The sequence below is a fragment of the Anas platyrhynchos genome, chromosome 1 (assembly GCF_047663525.1).
Source record: "Anas platyrhynchos isolate ZD024472 breed Pekin duck chromosome 1, IASCAAS_PekinDuck_T2T, whole genome shotgun sequence".
Taxonomy (NCBI): domain Eukaryota; kingdom Metazoa; phylum Chordata; class Aves; order Anseriformes; family Anatidae; genus Anas; species Anas platyrhynchos.
In genome coordinates this window covers 95,980,567-95,996,197 of record NC_092587.1, presented here as the reverse complement: position 1 = coordinate 95,996,197, position 15,631 = coordinate 95,980,567, and the positions used below count along the sequence as shown (strand labels likewise).

At 38.3% G+C, this 15,631-nt stretch overlaps 1 protein-coding gene across 13 annotated transcripts in view; it reads right to left on the bottom strand.

Annotated features, from left to right (window-relative positions):
* The window catches only part of EPHA6 (EPH receptor A6), a 520,880-nt gene that overhangs the window by 163,246 nt on the left and 342,003 nt on the right, over positions 1 to 15,631 (bottom strand). For all 13 annotated transcript variants that reach the window (XM_072025112.1, XM_038183870.2, XM_072025089.1 and 10 more), the window contains one exon: positions 7,752 to 7,876. In XM_072025112.1, coding sequence (XP_071881213.1) covers positions 7,752 to 7,876 — 125 coding nt within the window. The remainder of the gene's footprint in view (positions 1 to 7,751; positions 7,877 to 15,631) is intronic.

Here is a 15,631-nt window from a genome sequence, read left to right as displayed (position 1 = left end):
CAACACATTCATCAAAATCATCTCAAGTTTGATCTCCAGAGTGAGCTGAACTTTATCGCACTATAAAATATGAGGATCTTCTGGTATTTTGAGCTCACTTAATCACATGTTTAAAATTAACTGTTGATTGATATTTACATTATTATGTAAAAAATAAATAATAATAATAATATTTATTTAAGTTATAAATTAAATGATAATAATATTTATTTAAATTCTATAAATTATTTTACAACTTTTTTTAATTTCAACTGCTGAATAGCTAGAAAAAACATTTAATAATACCTTTTTTCCTCAGGAGCCAACCTCTGCTATTGGTGGATTTAGCCTCCTTAGCTTTCTCTGATGTATGGAACTAGTAGGGTATTAAGTTTGTTGTCTTGATAGTTTGTAATGGTTGTATGCAATAGTTTGCATACCTCTCATGCCTCTATCTTTGAAAGAGTTTGAAAATGATTAATTCAAAACCATTAATGCACTTCTACATTTGTGCAGCTCTTCTATAGCAGTTACTGAAATATGTATTGTGCACACAGTTTTCCTTGGGGAAGATGGCTACAGACAAAAACACAGTATCAGAAGAGACTGAACTATGTTTTTTTAATCAAATCTACAAGGGTTGCTTAAACAGCATCCTATTTCTTGTCAAGATTTTTTGTTTCAGCAGGCATGACAATAGTAATAGCTCTGTAGGCTACTTTATTATTAAATACAAATGGTGAGAAGCTAGCTCTAAGTAACTGAAGAAAACTATTAGAAGACTGGTCAAACCAGACACCTAATGGAGCTGGCCTAGCTTACAACTTCTTTGGTAAACCCTTTGTGGTACCTAATTGATATTTAGAGGCAAGATTTCTTTTTCTCCTAATAGTAATTATATCAGTGTCATTAATAATGGCTGTTGCAAGGTCTTTAGGTTCCTTCCCAAAGGCAAAAATTATATCTGGGCAGAGTCTCTTAATTATTCACTCTCATTTTATACAGTTTGGAGACCTATTTTTTTCTCTTTTTAGAATCCTTCAGCCTTTCACAGTTCTTCCCTTGGGAAACTAGGTTAATAACAGCAGAATAGCAAAACTGAGAAGCTTGTTTAACATCACTTATTATGCTAAAATAAGCTAGGAGATTTCATTTTAATGATTATCTCCCAAAGCGCATTTGTAGTGATTATTTTTTAAAAACATTTGCCAGACATGGTTCATTTCCCAGGAGCTCTGAACAGCCAGGAATGCCAGAAGTGCTCCATGGAGCTCTGTGGGCTCACAGCAACACGCTGATCTGTTCCTGCTGCTTTGGTCAAACAGTAGGGTTTGTTTAGTACTACTGTCCAAAAGCTCTTAATATCCAAATTACTCAGTGCTCTCGTTTTTACAAGAATGTGCTGAAAATGTAACGAAAATGGCCCCTACATTTCTTGCTTCTGTTAATTTCTGGAACACTTTACTTATAGGCAGCATATTGCTACTTATCCCTCAACTAATTACAATAATTAAAAAAAAAAAATTACAGGAGCAGATTTTTCATTTTAAAAAAGAACAATTAGCATAAGTTTAAGAACTGCTCAGTTGATCATTCAATACTAACACTGTAGTATTCACCATTTCGTACTGAGTATACATTAAAAAAAACTAATTGACTGGCCAGACACCTGAAGGGATCATATGCTCATCGCTGTTTTCCTGCTCCCTAACCCTGTCACCGATATTTAAAAAACTTAGGAAGCTTGCAACAGCATCAAGCACAGTATGGCATGCCTAGCCATAATAAAAGGATATGCCTAGAGAAAGAAACAGTACATGCTAGCAATGCTGACACAACAGCACCAACTGAGATATGCCTGCTCCTGAACAATGTGACACAGTCTGCTAATTTTGCTTCACCTTCCCAAAACGTCACCTGGAAATTGAGAGGATTGTCTTAACTACATGATGTACTTATAAAAACTGCCTGTCTTGACTAATGAAAATATGTGGCTTCTTCTCCTTGAGGTTAGGACTCCAGCTGATACTTGAGTAGGGCCAGGTTTGGGGGCAGAGAGGAAAAAAGGAGAGAAAAGAAGCATGATGTACATATTGCCTGAGCAGTGCTGAATTCATCTAAAGAAAAGGATGACAAAATGTCTCCTTTGCTAAATCCACACAGCAACATCTGTTGTCCTAAACAGTGATGAGTCACACACCCTAAACTGGCAATTCACATGGGAGAAAATACAGAAATGAACCAACTTGGGCACATGGGCAAAAGTGAGCGTGGCACGTCTCCAGGACTCCCAGCAGCATGTTACTGCTGTGCCAGTCATCAGAGTGGCACTGAGCAGAACACCAGATTCTCTGTTCCTCAAAAAAATGTAGAAAAAAGGGCAACGATATCATTGCATACCTTTCTACGTACATTGAGTGCCATATCTTTTTGCTGTCAGAACACATAGTATGCAATATGTGATACGTATGTTTTATGGCTTTGAAATAATATGGTGCATGTATTTCTGGACAGATAGATTTGCTTTAAGCAACAGAATATTATTGTAGGTATACAATTCTGCAAGAGTAATTTAATTCCTCATTTAAAATTTTCCACATTAATTTTTGTAAAAATAGTTCTGTCTGTTAAGATTTGTTACATGTTGATGCACTCAAATCTTCACATTATTCCTACCAAGTCAATTTCCTCAAGCTTTCTTACATATTTTCATACTCAAATTCAGGATGCTTCATTTTAATTCATACTAATAAATATTCAAACAAATAGCAGTGTTTGCTTTAATATTGGAATTTAAGTGAGCATCACTCCACATAGAAGTTAATTAAATAGAGCTGTAGATTGATAGAAAAATTAACAAGGTCATATTTGTTTCCAATTCTTTAAATTTGGTACTTTATCTACCTGCTTCATTGGCTCTTCATCTCTTTTCAAACTCTCATTGGGAAACTAATTTTCCCCCTGTCTCTACTACTTGGTTATTTTCTCTCCTTTACTTATTAATCCAATGCTAAATAATAGTGGAGCGGAGGAAAAGTCAGATCTGACATCCTACATATCTTGTCTTATCACTGTCACGTAGAGGTGGGTTAAAATTTTTATGTGAAAACTGCCTGTAAGTTACGAATTGAATCTGCCACCAAAATGAAGCATTTTATCAAAGGGATTTGGCTTTAGTGCAAATTTCACCAATGGACAAGAAAGCAAAGAACCATCAGCCAGTCTTTCCATCCTGCATCCTGCTCCAGAAGATGCTTTCTATTTGCAGATGTCATTGCAATGCCTTGGATATTGCTTGGATGAATCCTATAAAATCTCTTCCCTATAGACCAACTTTATCAGCTAATTATTTATTATCTTGTAACGGAAAATACAATCCAGCTGGTGTATTTAGGCCATATGGGAGAACTTAAAACTTAATATAGTTTCTGATATGTATACAGCTTGGTATGCTTAACACAGCTCTCAGGGAACATTAATTTTTGATGATTAACTTCGAGGGTTTGGGTGGAAAAGGGGAGGAATAAGCATTTTCCAGTTCAGCCGCACCACCTGAAGTGCAGCTGGTATGGTTTATACCACTGTGTACTGTGCTTCCTTTCCCATGAGAGAATTCCTACAGAAGGACTCAGCTTCACTGCAAGGCTGTGGCAAGGTCATATCAGCCTTCATCTGACTTGAGCATGCAACCTTTGTAAAGGTGATCAGATTATGATGCCCTGGAATCTTTCACACTGTAAAAGCTTTAGTCAGTGTCTGAGTAATAGTGTTAAAGTATAAAGAAAAAAATTGATTTCTTTTAGCAAAGAAACAGAGATTATATTGATATCTGGAGTTTGATTTTTGAAGGGAAAGACAACAATGCCTATGAAAGAATCTTTTCTTCTAAAAGTACTTTGCTGTTTGTGGAAGATATTAAAGGACTGTAAAATAGAATGGATAAATAACAGACTGTAGAACAGGGTAGACATCCTGTAGCAAGAGAGATAACTTGCAAATGTTTAGTATCTGTGAGGACTACAAAGAAGGTCTTTGAAGAAATGCTTTACAGAGTACATCTTAGATCTCTAAGGTCAAACACTTAATGGATTCTTTGTGTGCTGCAGTAAAGACTCACTTATTGTCTAAGGTGACAAATGTTGCTAACTGTAGCTTTTTCAGAATGATTCCAAATCTACTGGAAATAAGATATTTCAACTACAAAGCCCCAACATGCAGTATTACTTTAGGATCATATTCTCTCTCTGGGTATACCATGTAACTATGCAACAGAAAACTTCTGCTCTTCACTGTGACAGAAACCCATAGCATCTTGGACTAAATTTCTTACAATTTTTGTTTACTTCGCAGGCCAAGTCAGCTCTCAAATTATGTCCTAGGTCACCTTATGTTTCCTACATTTCTGGCTGAAAAGCTGCAGAATAGTGACCCCTTGTCAGCCAACCCCGCAAACATGTGTGAGTGTATTCCTAGAACAAAAAATATGTAGGATACATACAGAACTGGCTTACAATTAAATTTTGCTATTTTCTCAAGATTTTCATTTTTAGGGACTGACAAAGGCAAACAATATTTTGTTAAAGTTATGAGTATTTTTCAGCAATTCACTGAAGAAATGAAGGTCATATGGAAGAGAGTGCTTTAAAGCAGTCAAATTACTGAGCTGCTTTATTATATTTTTGAATGAATGTATGGCTTCCATACTTGTAAGCTTGTTGATAGTTTTGTATAACTTTTCTACTTTATTTCTCGATTACTTGGTAGCATCTTTCTCGGAAGATGAGAAACTATTTTTCACAAAGAGATAAGAGGCTTGATCCCATGGTTTCCATGGCGTACAAATTGTATCACACAAGACTGCAAATAAAACTTTCATGAAGATCTAGCACAGTCTAGTCTTATTCCCTTGTTCTGCTTGTTGTGGATATGCGTGGGAGGATGCTTCTGTGTATTCTGAGTTCACCACCACTAATTTATCCTACTTATAAAATCGTTGGAAACAGTCCCATTTTTAATTGTCCACGGTATTTTGTTAGATGGCTACTGGATTTCTGTAAGCTTACAGATCTTTCACTAAACCATGGGAGCACATGTCAAGAAATGACTTCCATTTACGAGTTGCAGAATTCCTACTGGTTATAATTAAAAGAAAGCATGCTCCCTTAGGGTCTCCAGTGTCTTCATAATTTTGCAAACGTCACCAAGGAGTCTTATAAGAAATAGATGTTCATAGTTATAAAAATTTTAAATCCTGCAGGGTTCTTCAAAGTTTCTCAAAGTTAAGAAATGGATACAACCTGTTGAGACCAGAATATTGAGTGTTTGTATCTGATGGAAACATTCAATTCCTTTTATTGTATGTAAGAACAAAACCTCTTTTCTAACAGAAATGACAGGTAATGAAGGATTGAGAAAGGACTGTAAACTCTGTTTCTTTTTACTAATTCTTTTGTATAACAGTACCTAATACAAATGCACGCTTGTTCATTTTTATTGTTTCCTTAAGACATTAAGAAATTTTCTGAGCTTTTAATATTTAACTTGTTTTTGAGCTTTAGCTCAACTTTTTATTCTCCAGAGGAGGGTCATCTTTGTGGTAAATTCATACTAAATTTGGTTAAATTATTTTCCTTTTATCACATTTCTTGTAATTTTGCAACACCATCCCTATTTTTGTCACTTCTGATAATAGGAATGGTGATATTTTCCCCTTTTGGGGTCATTAGGAAGCCTGAAAGATTACACTTGCTGTATCTACCCCTGACATTACACAGACTGTGCTATTTAATATGTGGAGTTTCAAGGTGAAGAAGACGGAATTTGTTAAAGTTCATGTTAATATTTTCCGACTTTGAGGTAGACACTCCTTTTTTTTTCTTTTTAAACATACAAATCCCATTTGCATTTGGCCACTATACTTACCCAGGAGTATAGTTGTAATGTATGCTTCTTCAGCAATATTTAAATGTAATTAAAGTGGTAAAGAATCACATTTTGTAATTTAATACTGCAAATCAACAGAGTGTTTTGCAGTATGAGATTATTAATCTCTCTAGAATGTGGTCTTCAAGAGAGCTCTTGCAAATCTGTCACATAGCTGTTCTGCTCAAATAAGTGGCTTTGTTACTGTTAGGTGCTGGAGTGTTTGTCTCTCATTCCATCTATTACATAGCACTGACAGAGAGCGTATAAGTTCTACCTTAACAACAAAAGGTGTACAGGAGAGCTATGCATGTAGTCCAGTTAGTGACTTAGGGAGAAAATAATCCCTGTACAACAGTACTGGAAGATGCCAGCAGTGCATTTATCTCCCCACGCCTAAGAGGGAGAAGTTAATAGTTAAACGATACTCCTTATGCATTACAAAAGGTGAAAATAGAAAATGGTTCTTTTTTTTTTTTTTGTAGAAATGGACAGGAGCAGTTAAAACTATATATATCACAGGGCCACAAAGCCTGTTTCTCCAGTCTTGTATAATGGACAGGACTTACCAATATGTAGATCTCTAAGAAGAGCTATTTGCCTTGTCACTCAGTATTGACAGATATTGGCAGATGATCTATTGATATAAGATTTTTATAAATATGAGCTTTGTAATTTAACATCCATATGAATGGTTTTGGATATTTGTTCTGAACAAAAACTTGCTATTTATCTATTTTAATTCACTTGGTTATTTTAATATAAATAAACAAAAAAGGGCAGTGCTAGTCATAGTATAGTTTGCTATGGTAATGGATCAAAACTTGAAAGAGTTCCATCATTGAAGGAAAATAAAGTTTCCTTGCTTGACTGCCAAATGTTCTAAACAAACTGTTTTCTCCCTCTAGCTATACTATTAAAATTACTTGGATTTTCCCCAGTTTACCCTTTTTTTCTGCATCATTAAAGCTGCATAATCTCAATAGAGAAGGGCAGCCAAGGAAGGAAATTCTGATATTTACAGAGCCTATCATCCCTAAATCTGTCTTTCATGCCTTGGCTTATATTACTGTTCTTTGTGGTCTTCTCACTTATCCATTAGTTCCATTGTGACTTTTAGATGGGGACAAAGAAACAGCAAGAACTGATTTAGCAGATTACTCTTTAAGATATGCACATCAAGAAATTCTTTCCTATGTTTCATGGAATTAAGACATTGATTTGCACTAAATTTTTACACTAGTGCTAGGCCCTGTAGCTAACTGGAAACAATTAAATGTTCTACATGTATGCTTTGGAAAAAGCAGGCTTCAGATTATGCTTTTGTAGGACATGCTGTCTGTCACCTCGTACCTTTTCCTGTAATGCATGTTGTTGCCCACTGCCATGCAGTTTCTATCTCTTGTAACCCCCTAAATGAGGCTAATGAATTCTATCATTTAAGCACAGATTATTGCTAAATAATAGCACAAAATGAAATTACATTGTTCTCCTTAGATATATTGTTTCAGTGCCACTTCAATGTAAAGCTTTTACAGTCTATGCATCAAAACATGCTCAATTATACAATCCATTTATCCATGTTCATAATTGCTGCTACTATGAGACAGGTATATCTACTGCCTGCCTGCTGCTCTATTTAGTTCTGACATGAAACAAGACAGTCATTAACAAGTCAGAAGTGCAACAACAAAAAATCTGTAAAAAATCCAACAAAAAATGTCTGCTTATAAAGCATTGTATATGGGATTGAGTGAAAGGTTTAAAATGCTATTTTTTTAAATACAAAAATAACAAAACATATTGATCTTTAGGAACTGAGTTGGGGTGATGCTGTAAGTGTGACCTACTTTCTCATAGTACTTGATCTCGTAGTCCAGAATGGCTCCATGGGGAAAGTCCGGCTCTTGCCAGGAGAGGGCAATGCTGTTTTGGGAAGCCCAGTCCTTCCTTACCATACCTATCAAGGAGGGTGCTGAAAGGGAAAAGGATAACTAAGGGTTAAAGACGAAGCACACGGTTTATCCTTTCATCCCACTGTCTTAGGATACCAACCCGTGGTAACTTTGAGTGACCTCCAGGCAGAAAAGCATGACAGATGGCAATTCTCAGGGAAACCATATAACCTGGAATTAACATTGCAAGTACACACCAGTAACTCCTTCATTAAAGTGCAGACCAGCTTCTGAAAAATAGCTATATACAAAAATACAGAAACGTCTTTTCTGTGTCTCCCAGAAAAAGGGGCCCGTGCCAGTCCCCACCGCTGGCTGTGCACAACCAGGATGCGCTGCTGGCTCTGAGGACATCGCATCCAGAGCAGAGCCATGTTTCAGAAACAGTAAATTCAAAACTCAGGATACTCTGCTTTAAATGTCATAGCTCAGCTGTGTAAAATGTACATTTGATTTACCCCTAGGGGTAAAATAATGTGACACAACTTAAGACAGATGTAACGTGTTCTGTTTCTGCTAGCTGGGCTGACAGAAGCAAGAGTGTTTCAGCCTGTCAGGGAGGTGGCTGTGTGTATGTAATACCCAGCTTGTTTGAGGAGGCCAAGGGCAGGGACAGGGTTATGGGCAAGCCATGGCAGCAAAGGTGCCCGAAGCCTACCTGAAGCACTTGGCAGTGTAGGTCTGCGGCAGTGCAGTGAGCAGGAACCGTTTCCAGCAGTTTATGGAAGGAGCCTAACATGGGTGGATGCACCCAAGAGCCAAACTATCTCACTGTGGGGCTAAGTGATTTTAAGAATTGGATTTGCTGCCCTTCTGGAGAAGAAGGATCAGTGCCTACTATGTAATAATGTCAAATGGTGCAAAAATTCAATTCTGGAAAACTCTTTGCTTATTTTATTAATCTGGTCGAGTATGGCAAAGAAAGCCTAGTATTCTCCTGACACTAAAGCTGCTTTACTTGTATTGACGTGTAGCTTTCCCAAATGTCACAACAAAACCAATCACATTGTTCAACAGTCTTGAAGACAACCGAGAAGGTTGAACAAACCAGCTCCCAAGCAGCACATCTGGGTCCTGACAACTTCCTGAGGTTGTCTCCCACAAAACACGTGCTTCCAGTGGTTCACAGCTTACCCTATTTGTCATTCAAGTAACATATACCACTTTATTACACACCCTCCCCCACTCCTCTCTTTTATGAATCTTACTTAACCTCTTCTAAGCTTCTAAGGAGCTGTCTCCTACAAATAACACGCTTTTATGACTTCAGGTTTTATCTTTTGGGTGAAGGAGTCTCCCTAGGAAAATAAAATAAGAATCTGCATCTAGTCACAAAATTCTGTGCCTTTGTTTTCTTTCTTGTAAATATTTCAGGATGTTTAAGAGATGAAAACAATCAATAAACAAAAGCAAACAAACACTGAAGAAAACAAAACTGATTGTTTTCCTTTGAAAGAAGGGAAGCTCTACACACAGACATGCATATAACAATCTCCTTCTCTGTGACAGTGAGAGAAAATAAACTTCTATCTACTTTCAGTACTCCCTGTGGATAACTATAGTGTAGTATAACAATCCAGTCCACTTTGATGTAAAAAAAGCCAACAGCCCAACACATGATACTGAATTAAAAAATAAAAAACATACACATACCAACAATGATATTAAGTGTATAAAATAGCTTACACAAGAAACTTTTCCACACCTGTAATTATGCCATTTAACCACAGGTTAACAAAGGGAATGAGTGAAAAAAAAAAAAAAAAAAGAAAAAAGAAAAGAAAAAGAATTCCTGCCTTGCTGAATAAAGGATTAATGTATTTTCAGGAAGCCCTTAAACAGTATAATGGAAGTACAAATAAATAAATAAAAGGCATTCATAAATTTTGAGCAAAAATGTTATCCCTGGGTACATATAAATACTCCCCCAGTTAAAATGATATTTTTGTTCTTGAAAATTGAGGGTGAAGCTGAGCTCTCGTAATTTTACTCTGGGGTAAAATCAGCTACTCCAAGCAGGGAACACAGACCAGTCTGTTTAAAGGAAATCACGAGGTAGCAAAAATGGATTTGTATTTGTGAAACACTGATCAAGGGCCTATGAGGGCAATTCCTCATATACATTTGTTTACTGTTTGTTGTTTTCAGTCATTCACTGGCATCAAGATGTGATTTAGAGGTGGAGTCTATGGGAGCTTTGCAGATTTGTCTGATACACCCTGTGTGCCTGTTCATGCCTGACGGACCTCCTCAGCTGGGCCACCTTCTTCAGCACACTGTGGCTTCATCACACTGTGTTGTGGGTTTATTAATCTAATAACCAAATCCTTGCAAAAACATCCAGTTTGATTAGAGAAAACACCAGGTTAAAATGCAAATATAATTATACGCATGGTCTTTCTGGGCTTTTCAAAATACAAACCACTGGTATTATACTTCTTCATATTATGACCTAACCTTTGTATGCTTTTCATACACACTGCATGTGGTGCATTTTTCTTCGAGTTCTGATTTAAAAACTTATATGACAATTTAAGTTTGTATTCAGCCTGAGTTCACTGCAGTGACTCTTCCATTTGAGCAAGTGCATGTCACAGAGTCACAGAATTGTGTAGATTGGAAGAGACCTCAAGATCGAGTCCAACCTCTGACCTAACACTAACAAGTCCTCCACTAAACCATATCGCTAAGTTCAACATCTAAACGTCTTTTAAAGACCTCCAGGGATGGTGACTCCACCACTTCCCTGGGCAGCCTGTTCCAATGCCTCACAACCCTCTCGGTCAAGAAGTTCTTCCTAATAGCCAACCTAAAACACCCCTGGCACAACTTTAGCCTGTTCCCCCTTGTCCTGTCACCAGGCACGTGGGAGAACAGGCCAACCCCCACCTCACTACAGCCTCCTTTAAGGTATATTTAAAGAGCAATAAGGTCGCCCCTGAGCCTCCTCTTCTCCAGGCTGAACAAGCCCAGCTCCTTCAGCCGCTCCTCGTAGGACTTGTTCTCCAGGCCCCTCAGCAGCTTCGTCGCCCTTCTCTGGACCCGCTCGAGCACCTCGATGTCCTTCTTGTAGCGAGGGGCCCAAAACTGAACACAGTACTCGAGGTGTGGCTTCACCAGAGCCGAGTACAGGGGGACAATCATTTCCTTAGCCCTGCTGGCCACACTGCCAGGATGCCATTGGCCTTCTTGGCCACCTGAGCACACTGCTGGTTCATACTGTTAGTGTTAGGTCAGAGGTTGGACTCGATTATCTTGAGGTCTCTTCCAACCTAGAAATTCTGTGATTCTGTGATTCTGTGACTATCCACCAATACTCCTAGGTCCTTCTCCGCCAGGCAGCTTTCCAACCACTCATCTCCCAGCCTGTAGCTCTGCTTGGGGTTATTGCACCCCAGGTGCAGGACCTGGCACTTGGCCTTGTTGAACTTCATGCAGTTGACCTCAGCCCATCGGTGCAGCCTATCCAGATCCTCCTGCAGAGCCTTCCTACTCTCAAGCAGATCAACACACGCACCTAGCTTGGTGTCATCTGTGAACTTACTGAGGGTGCACTGGATCCCCCTTGGTGTAAGAGAAGATCAACTCAAACACTCAGTATCAGAAGCAGCCCATGTCTTCTCCCCAGGAAACAACTCAGTAGCAAAGTAATGGAAGAAAAGAAAAGATTACTTCAGCCCTCCTGTAAACCAGCTCTGCTTGACCTGCACTTGAAACCGAAAATCCTATGCAGCAAGGCTCATGTCACACCCGTACCACAGCACCATCAAAATGTGAAGGTACTTACATAAGGCTCCGAATACAAGAAGAATAATTTTGTTTGTACTAGGGTACCGAGTAAAAATTAGGACTTTTTCTTTTTTAAGGCTTTTTTTTTGAAGCCTCAAAAGACTTATCATTAACTATTTCTTAATTGTTCAAAAGGATGATCCTTCTATTTGTCACACACAGATTATCTATTCACATCTCAGAGGAAATAATTACTTAGAAAAAGAAAAGGATTCCAGTCAGAAAGATATTGTTCGAAGAAATGGGCAAATAAGACTAAGTAATTAAAAGCCGCAGCTAGCTCAGTTTCTATTTCTTTAGTTCTTGTGAAGTGTTTTTAAACAGTACTTTCTGTGAAGAAATTTCAGCTTCTTATATGAGTTGCTCACTAGAGCAGAAGTTATTTAGACCCTAAAGGGAAGTGGTGGAGTCACCATCCCTGGAAGTCTTTAAAAGACGTTTAGATGTAGAGCTTAGGGATATGGTTTAGTGGGGACTGTTGGCGTTAGGTCAGAGGTTGGACTCGATGATCTTGAGGTCTCTTCCAACCTAGAAATTCTGTGATTCTGTGATTCTGTAAAGATCCTACCCATTTATTGTTTGAGCTCTCTAACTGTGAAATTGTAAGATAGGTAAATCCTATTTGCTCATTTATAAAGATTTCTCTAATGTTCCTATGATGAATCAATGGGACGTTCTTTTAATTAGTTGTTTCAAATCCAGAAGCTGCAGGAGAGCTCTAATTTGGTTACCCAATGAAACCATTTGGAAAAAAAAAATGCTTAGAAGCCCAGCATGGCTTTTAATCACTTTAATGGCAGCATTTTCTTGCCATTGGTACTAAGCTGAAGGATGGTTTCTGGCTCTTGAGCTCAGTGTTGATCTCTGTTTCGTACTGAGGATTCTTTGCACCATCTGCTCTCTATGTTTTCCTCTACACTGTTATAAATTTCTTGAATTGCAATGAGTCATCTACAGTTCTGTCAGCTCCTCATTTAATTTAGTCTGATAAGTTCCTTTGTTTTTTCAGAATTGAATTGAAAGTTCATTCCTTAATTCAGAGCGAGCTTTTTTTATTCTAAATGCCTTTGGCTTCTCTCCTTTTCAGAATCCCTTTTCTCATACACTACATAGAAGGCAGAAAATGTGTATTTCAAACGATGGTTGGAATTCAGTATCGTTTCTCTAGAGAGTTTCTCTTCTTCCTAGATTGACTTCCATTATCTGTAACTGATTTCAAAACAGTGATCTGTAGGAGAAGCTTTTATCCTTGAGTCCATGTTCTAATTTTCAAATTTCTTGTTTCATATTGTTAAAAGTAGGCACGGAATTTCCAACATTTCTTACCTGGTTTCTGGGGCTAAACGAATTTGATATATTGCCCACTCATTATAAAGAAGCCTTAGACCCAGCAGTTGCTGATAGCAAAAGCTAACCTGATGTCTGTCTTTATTTGGACTACTCTACCTCTCTAGTATCTCATTTCAAATCTTATTTCTCTAGCAAAGAGAAACCATGTCAGCGCACTGGCATTTTACTGGCTGTCAGAACAGGCCCTACTAGGAATGTGTAAACACATTTGTGTTAAAAAACTACCATCAAACAAACAAGATAAGCTACATCATCATTCTCCCCTTTCCTCCTTTCCTCCCTGCACTGCGTCTGTTTTGCCAAGGTGAATGAAGTGTCAGCACACACAAATCTGGGGCAGCAGAGGGATGTGAAGTGCACACGTGGTGTGGTGAGGACTGCAACTCAGGTCATTTAGACACCATCCTCACAGGAAGGCTAATGAGCTTCATGTGTAAAATACTGCTATTGGGAATAATGTGGTTTAATTTACTTAGGCGTTTCTATATCATCACCATTACCAATAATAATCAGAATTGCAATAAATACAGGTTATTCTTTCCTTGAGACCCCTGCCTGCTTCAAGACACAGGAAAGACTATACTCACTGAAATATAGAGCTTTATCACATTTTCTGAATAAAGCTTTCCCAGCAAAGGAAGGAATCTGGCCTTCACCCTACCTGTTCTTTCCCTCCTTCCTTGGCTACTTCCCAACTGAAGTTGAGAGAGAACACTGACTGAGGCCCTCTCAGCAACCAGTCTTTTTTTTGCAAACTCATTAATTGAATCCTCCTAGTTTCCTATGACACAGTTAGAGGAAGAAACATACTTTAGCATCCTCCATGGAGCCTGCTTTCCTCTTGTCATTACATTAAGGGAAGGACCGTTGCAGGTGGAAGAATCATAGAATCATTAAGGTTGGGAAAGACCTCCACGGTCATTTGGTCCAACCATCACCCTGCCACCAATGTTACCTGCTAAATCATGACCCTAAGCACCACGTCCAACCTCTCCTTGAACATCCCCAGGGACAGTGACACCACCATCTCCCTGGGCAACCCATTCCAAAGCTTGACTACTCTTTCTGAGAAGAAATGTCTCCTAATTTCTAACCTAAACCTCCTCTGGCTCAACTTGAGGCCACTCCCTCTAGTCCTATCATTAGTTACCTGCGAGAAGAGGCCAACCCCCAGCTCCCCACACCTTCCTTTCAGGTAGTTGTAGAGAGCAATAAGGTCACCCCTGAGCCTCCTCTTCTCCAGATTAAACAACTCCAGTTCCCTCAGCCGCTCCTCGTAGGACTTGTGGTCCAGGCCCTTCACCAGCTTCATAGCCTTTCTCTGGACACACTCAAGCACCTCGATGTCTTTCTTGTAGTGAGGGGCCCAAAACTGAATACAGTACTTGAGGTGCGGCCTCACCAGAGCAGAGTACAGGGGGACGATCACCTCCGTGGTCCATGACTACACTATTCTTGATACAAGCGAGGATGCTGTTGGCCTTCTTGACCACCTGGGCACACTACCAGGTTGTGTTCAGGTGAGTATCAACCAGCACCCCCAGACCCTTTTCCTCTGCAAAAGCTTTTCAGCCACTCTCCCCCAAGCCTGTAGTGCTGCATGGGGTTGTTGTGGCCACAGTGCAGGAGCCAGCACTTAGCCATGCTGAACCTCATCCCATTGGCCTCTGTTCATCGACCCAACCTGTCCAGGTCCCTCTGCAGTGCCTCCCTACCCTCTGGCAGATCGACAAGAAGAAATATCAGTGCTGTGAGGACTAATTTAAGTTGACTTTGGTTTCATGAAGACATGGTTTCATGTCTGTGTTGGTCAGAAAGCTAAAGAAGATGGGTTTACTGTTCTTTAAAAGAAAAAAAACACATTTTCAAGCTTATAATATATAACAGGTAAATGGTATCAATTAATTTACACATGAAACTATGCATAACACTACAAAAGCTATGGGTACCTAATTATCCAAACGCCATTCAACAGAAATTTTAGGAAATTAATGAAACAGATTATGGTGTAAGTACATTAACTTTCTAATGTTTTGTCCTATTGCTTAATTACGATGCTATAAAGTTATTTAGTAAAGCACCAATAGTATTACATTATAAGGCTAAAAGTTGTCTAGATTTGTATTTCTCATTATAAATACAGCCATACTGTATTTATAAATAAAAAGTGTCTTTTTTTTTCAAACCATATGGACTATTTCAAACAGTATGGACTATTTATAACTGTTAATCATAGAGATGTACCAAGGTCCAGTATTATTCTGGGTACTAAAAACCTTTCCACTTCTTTCTATACCAGAAAATGCTATTATATTTACTCATTATTTCTCTAGCCTAGATTCTGTAACTATATTAGAATTTCTATACTATTTGATGCTGAGTATGATTTTATATTATACATAGCAATAAATGAACTCTGGGTTTTTATTCGTGATCCCACACTTGGAAAAATTGTTATTTCAGGACATTGTAGGAAAAAAATATTGATTTTACTTCTGATTCTGGAAAGTCTGTAAGGGAGATAATAAGCAATAAAAAGATTTTTTTTCTTAGGGGAGACATATTACTCCAGTAGCAGAACTGGAAGTAATGAAATAACATTTCCTGATCAATGATAATGTCTTCTGTATTATTAG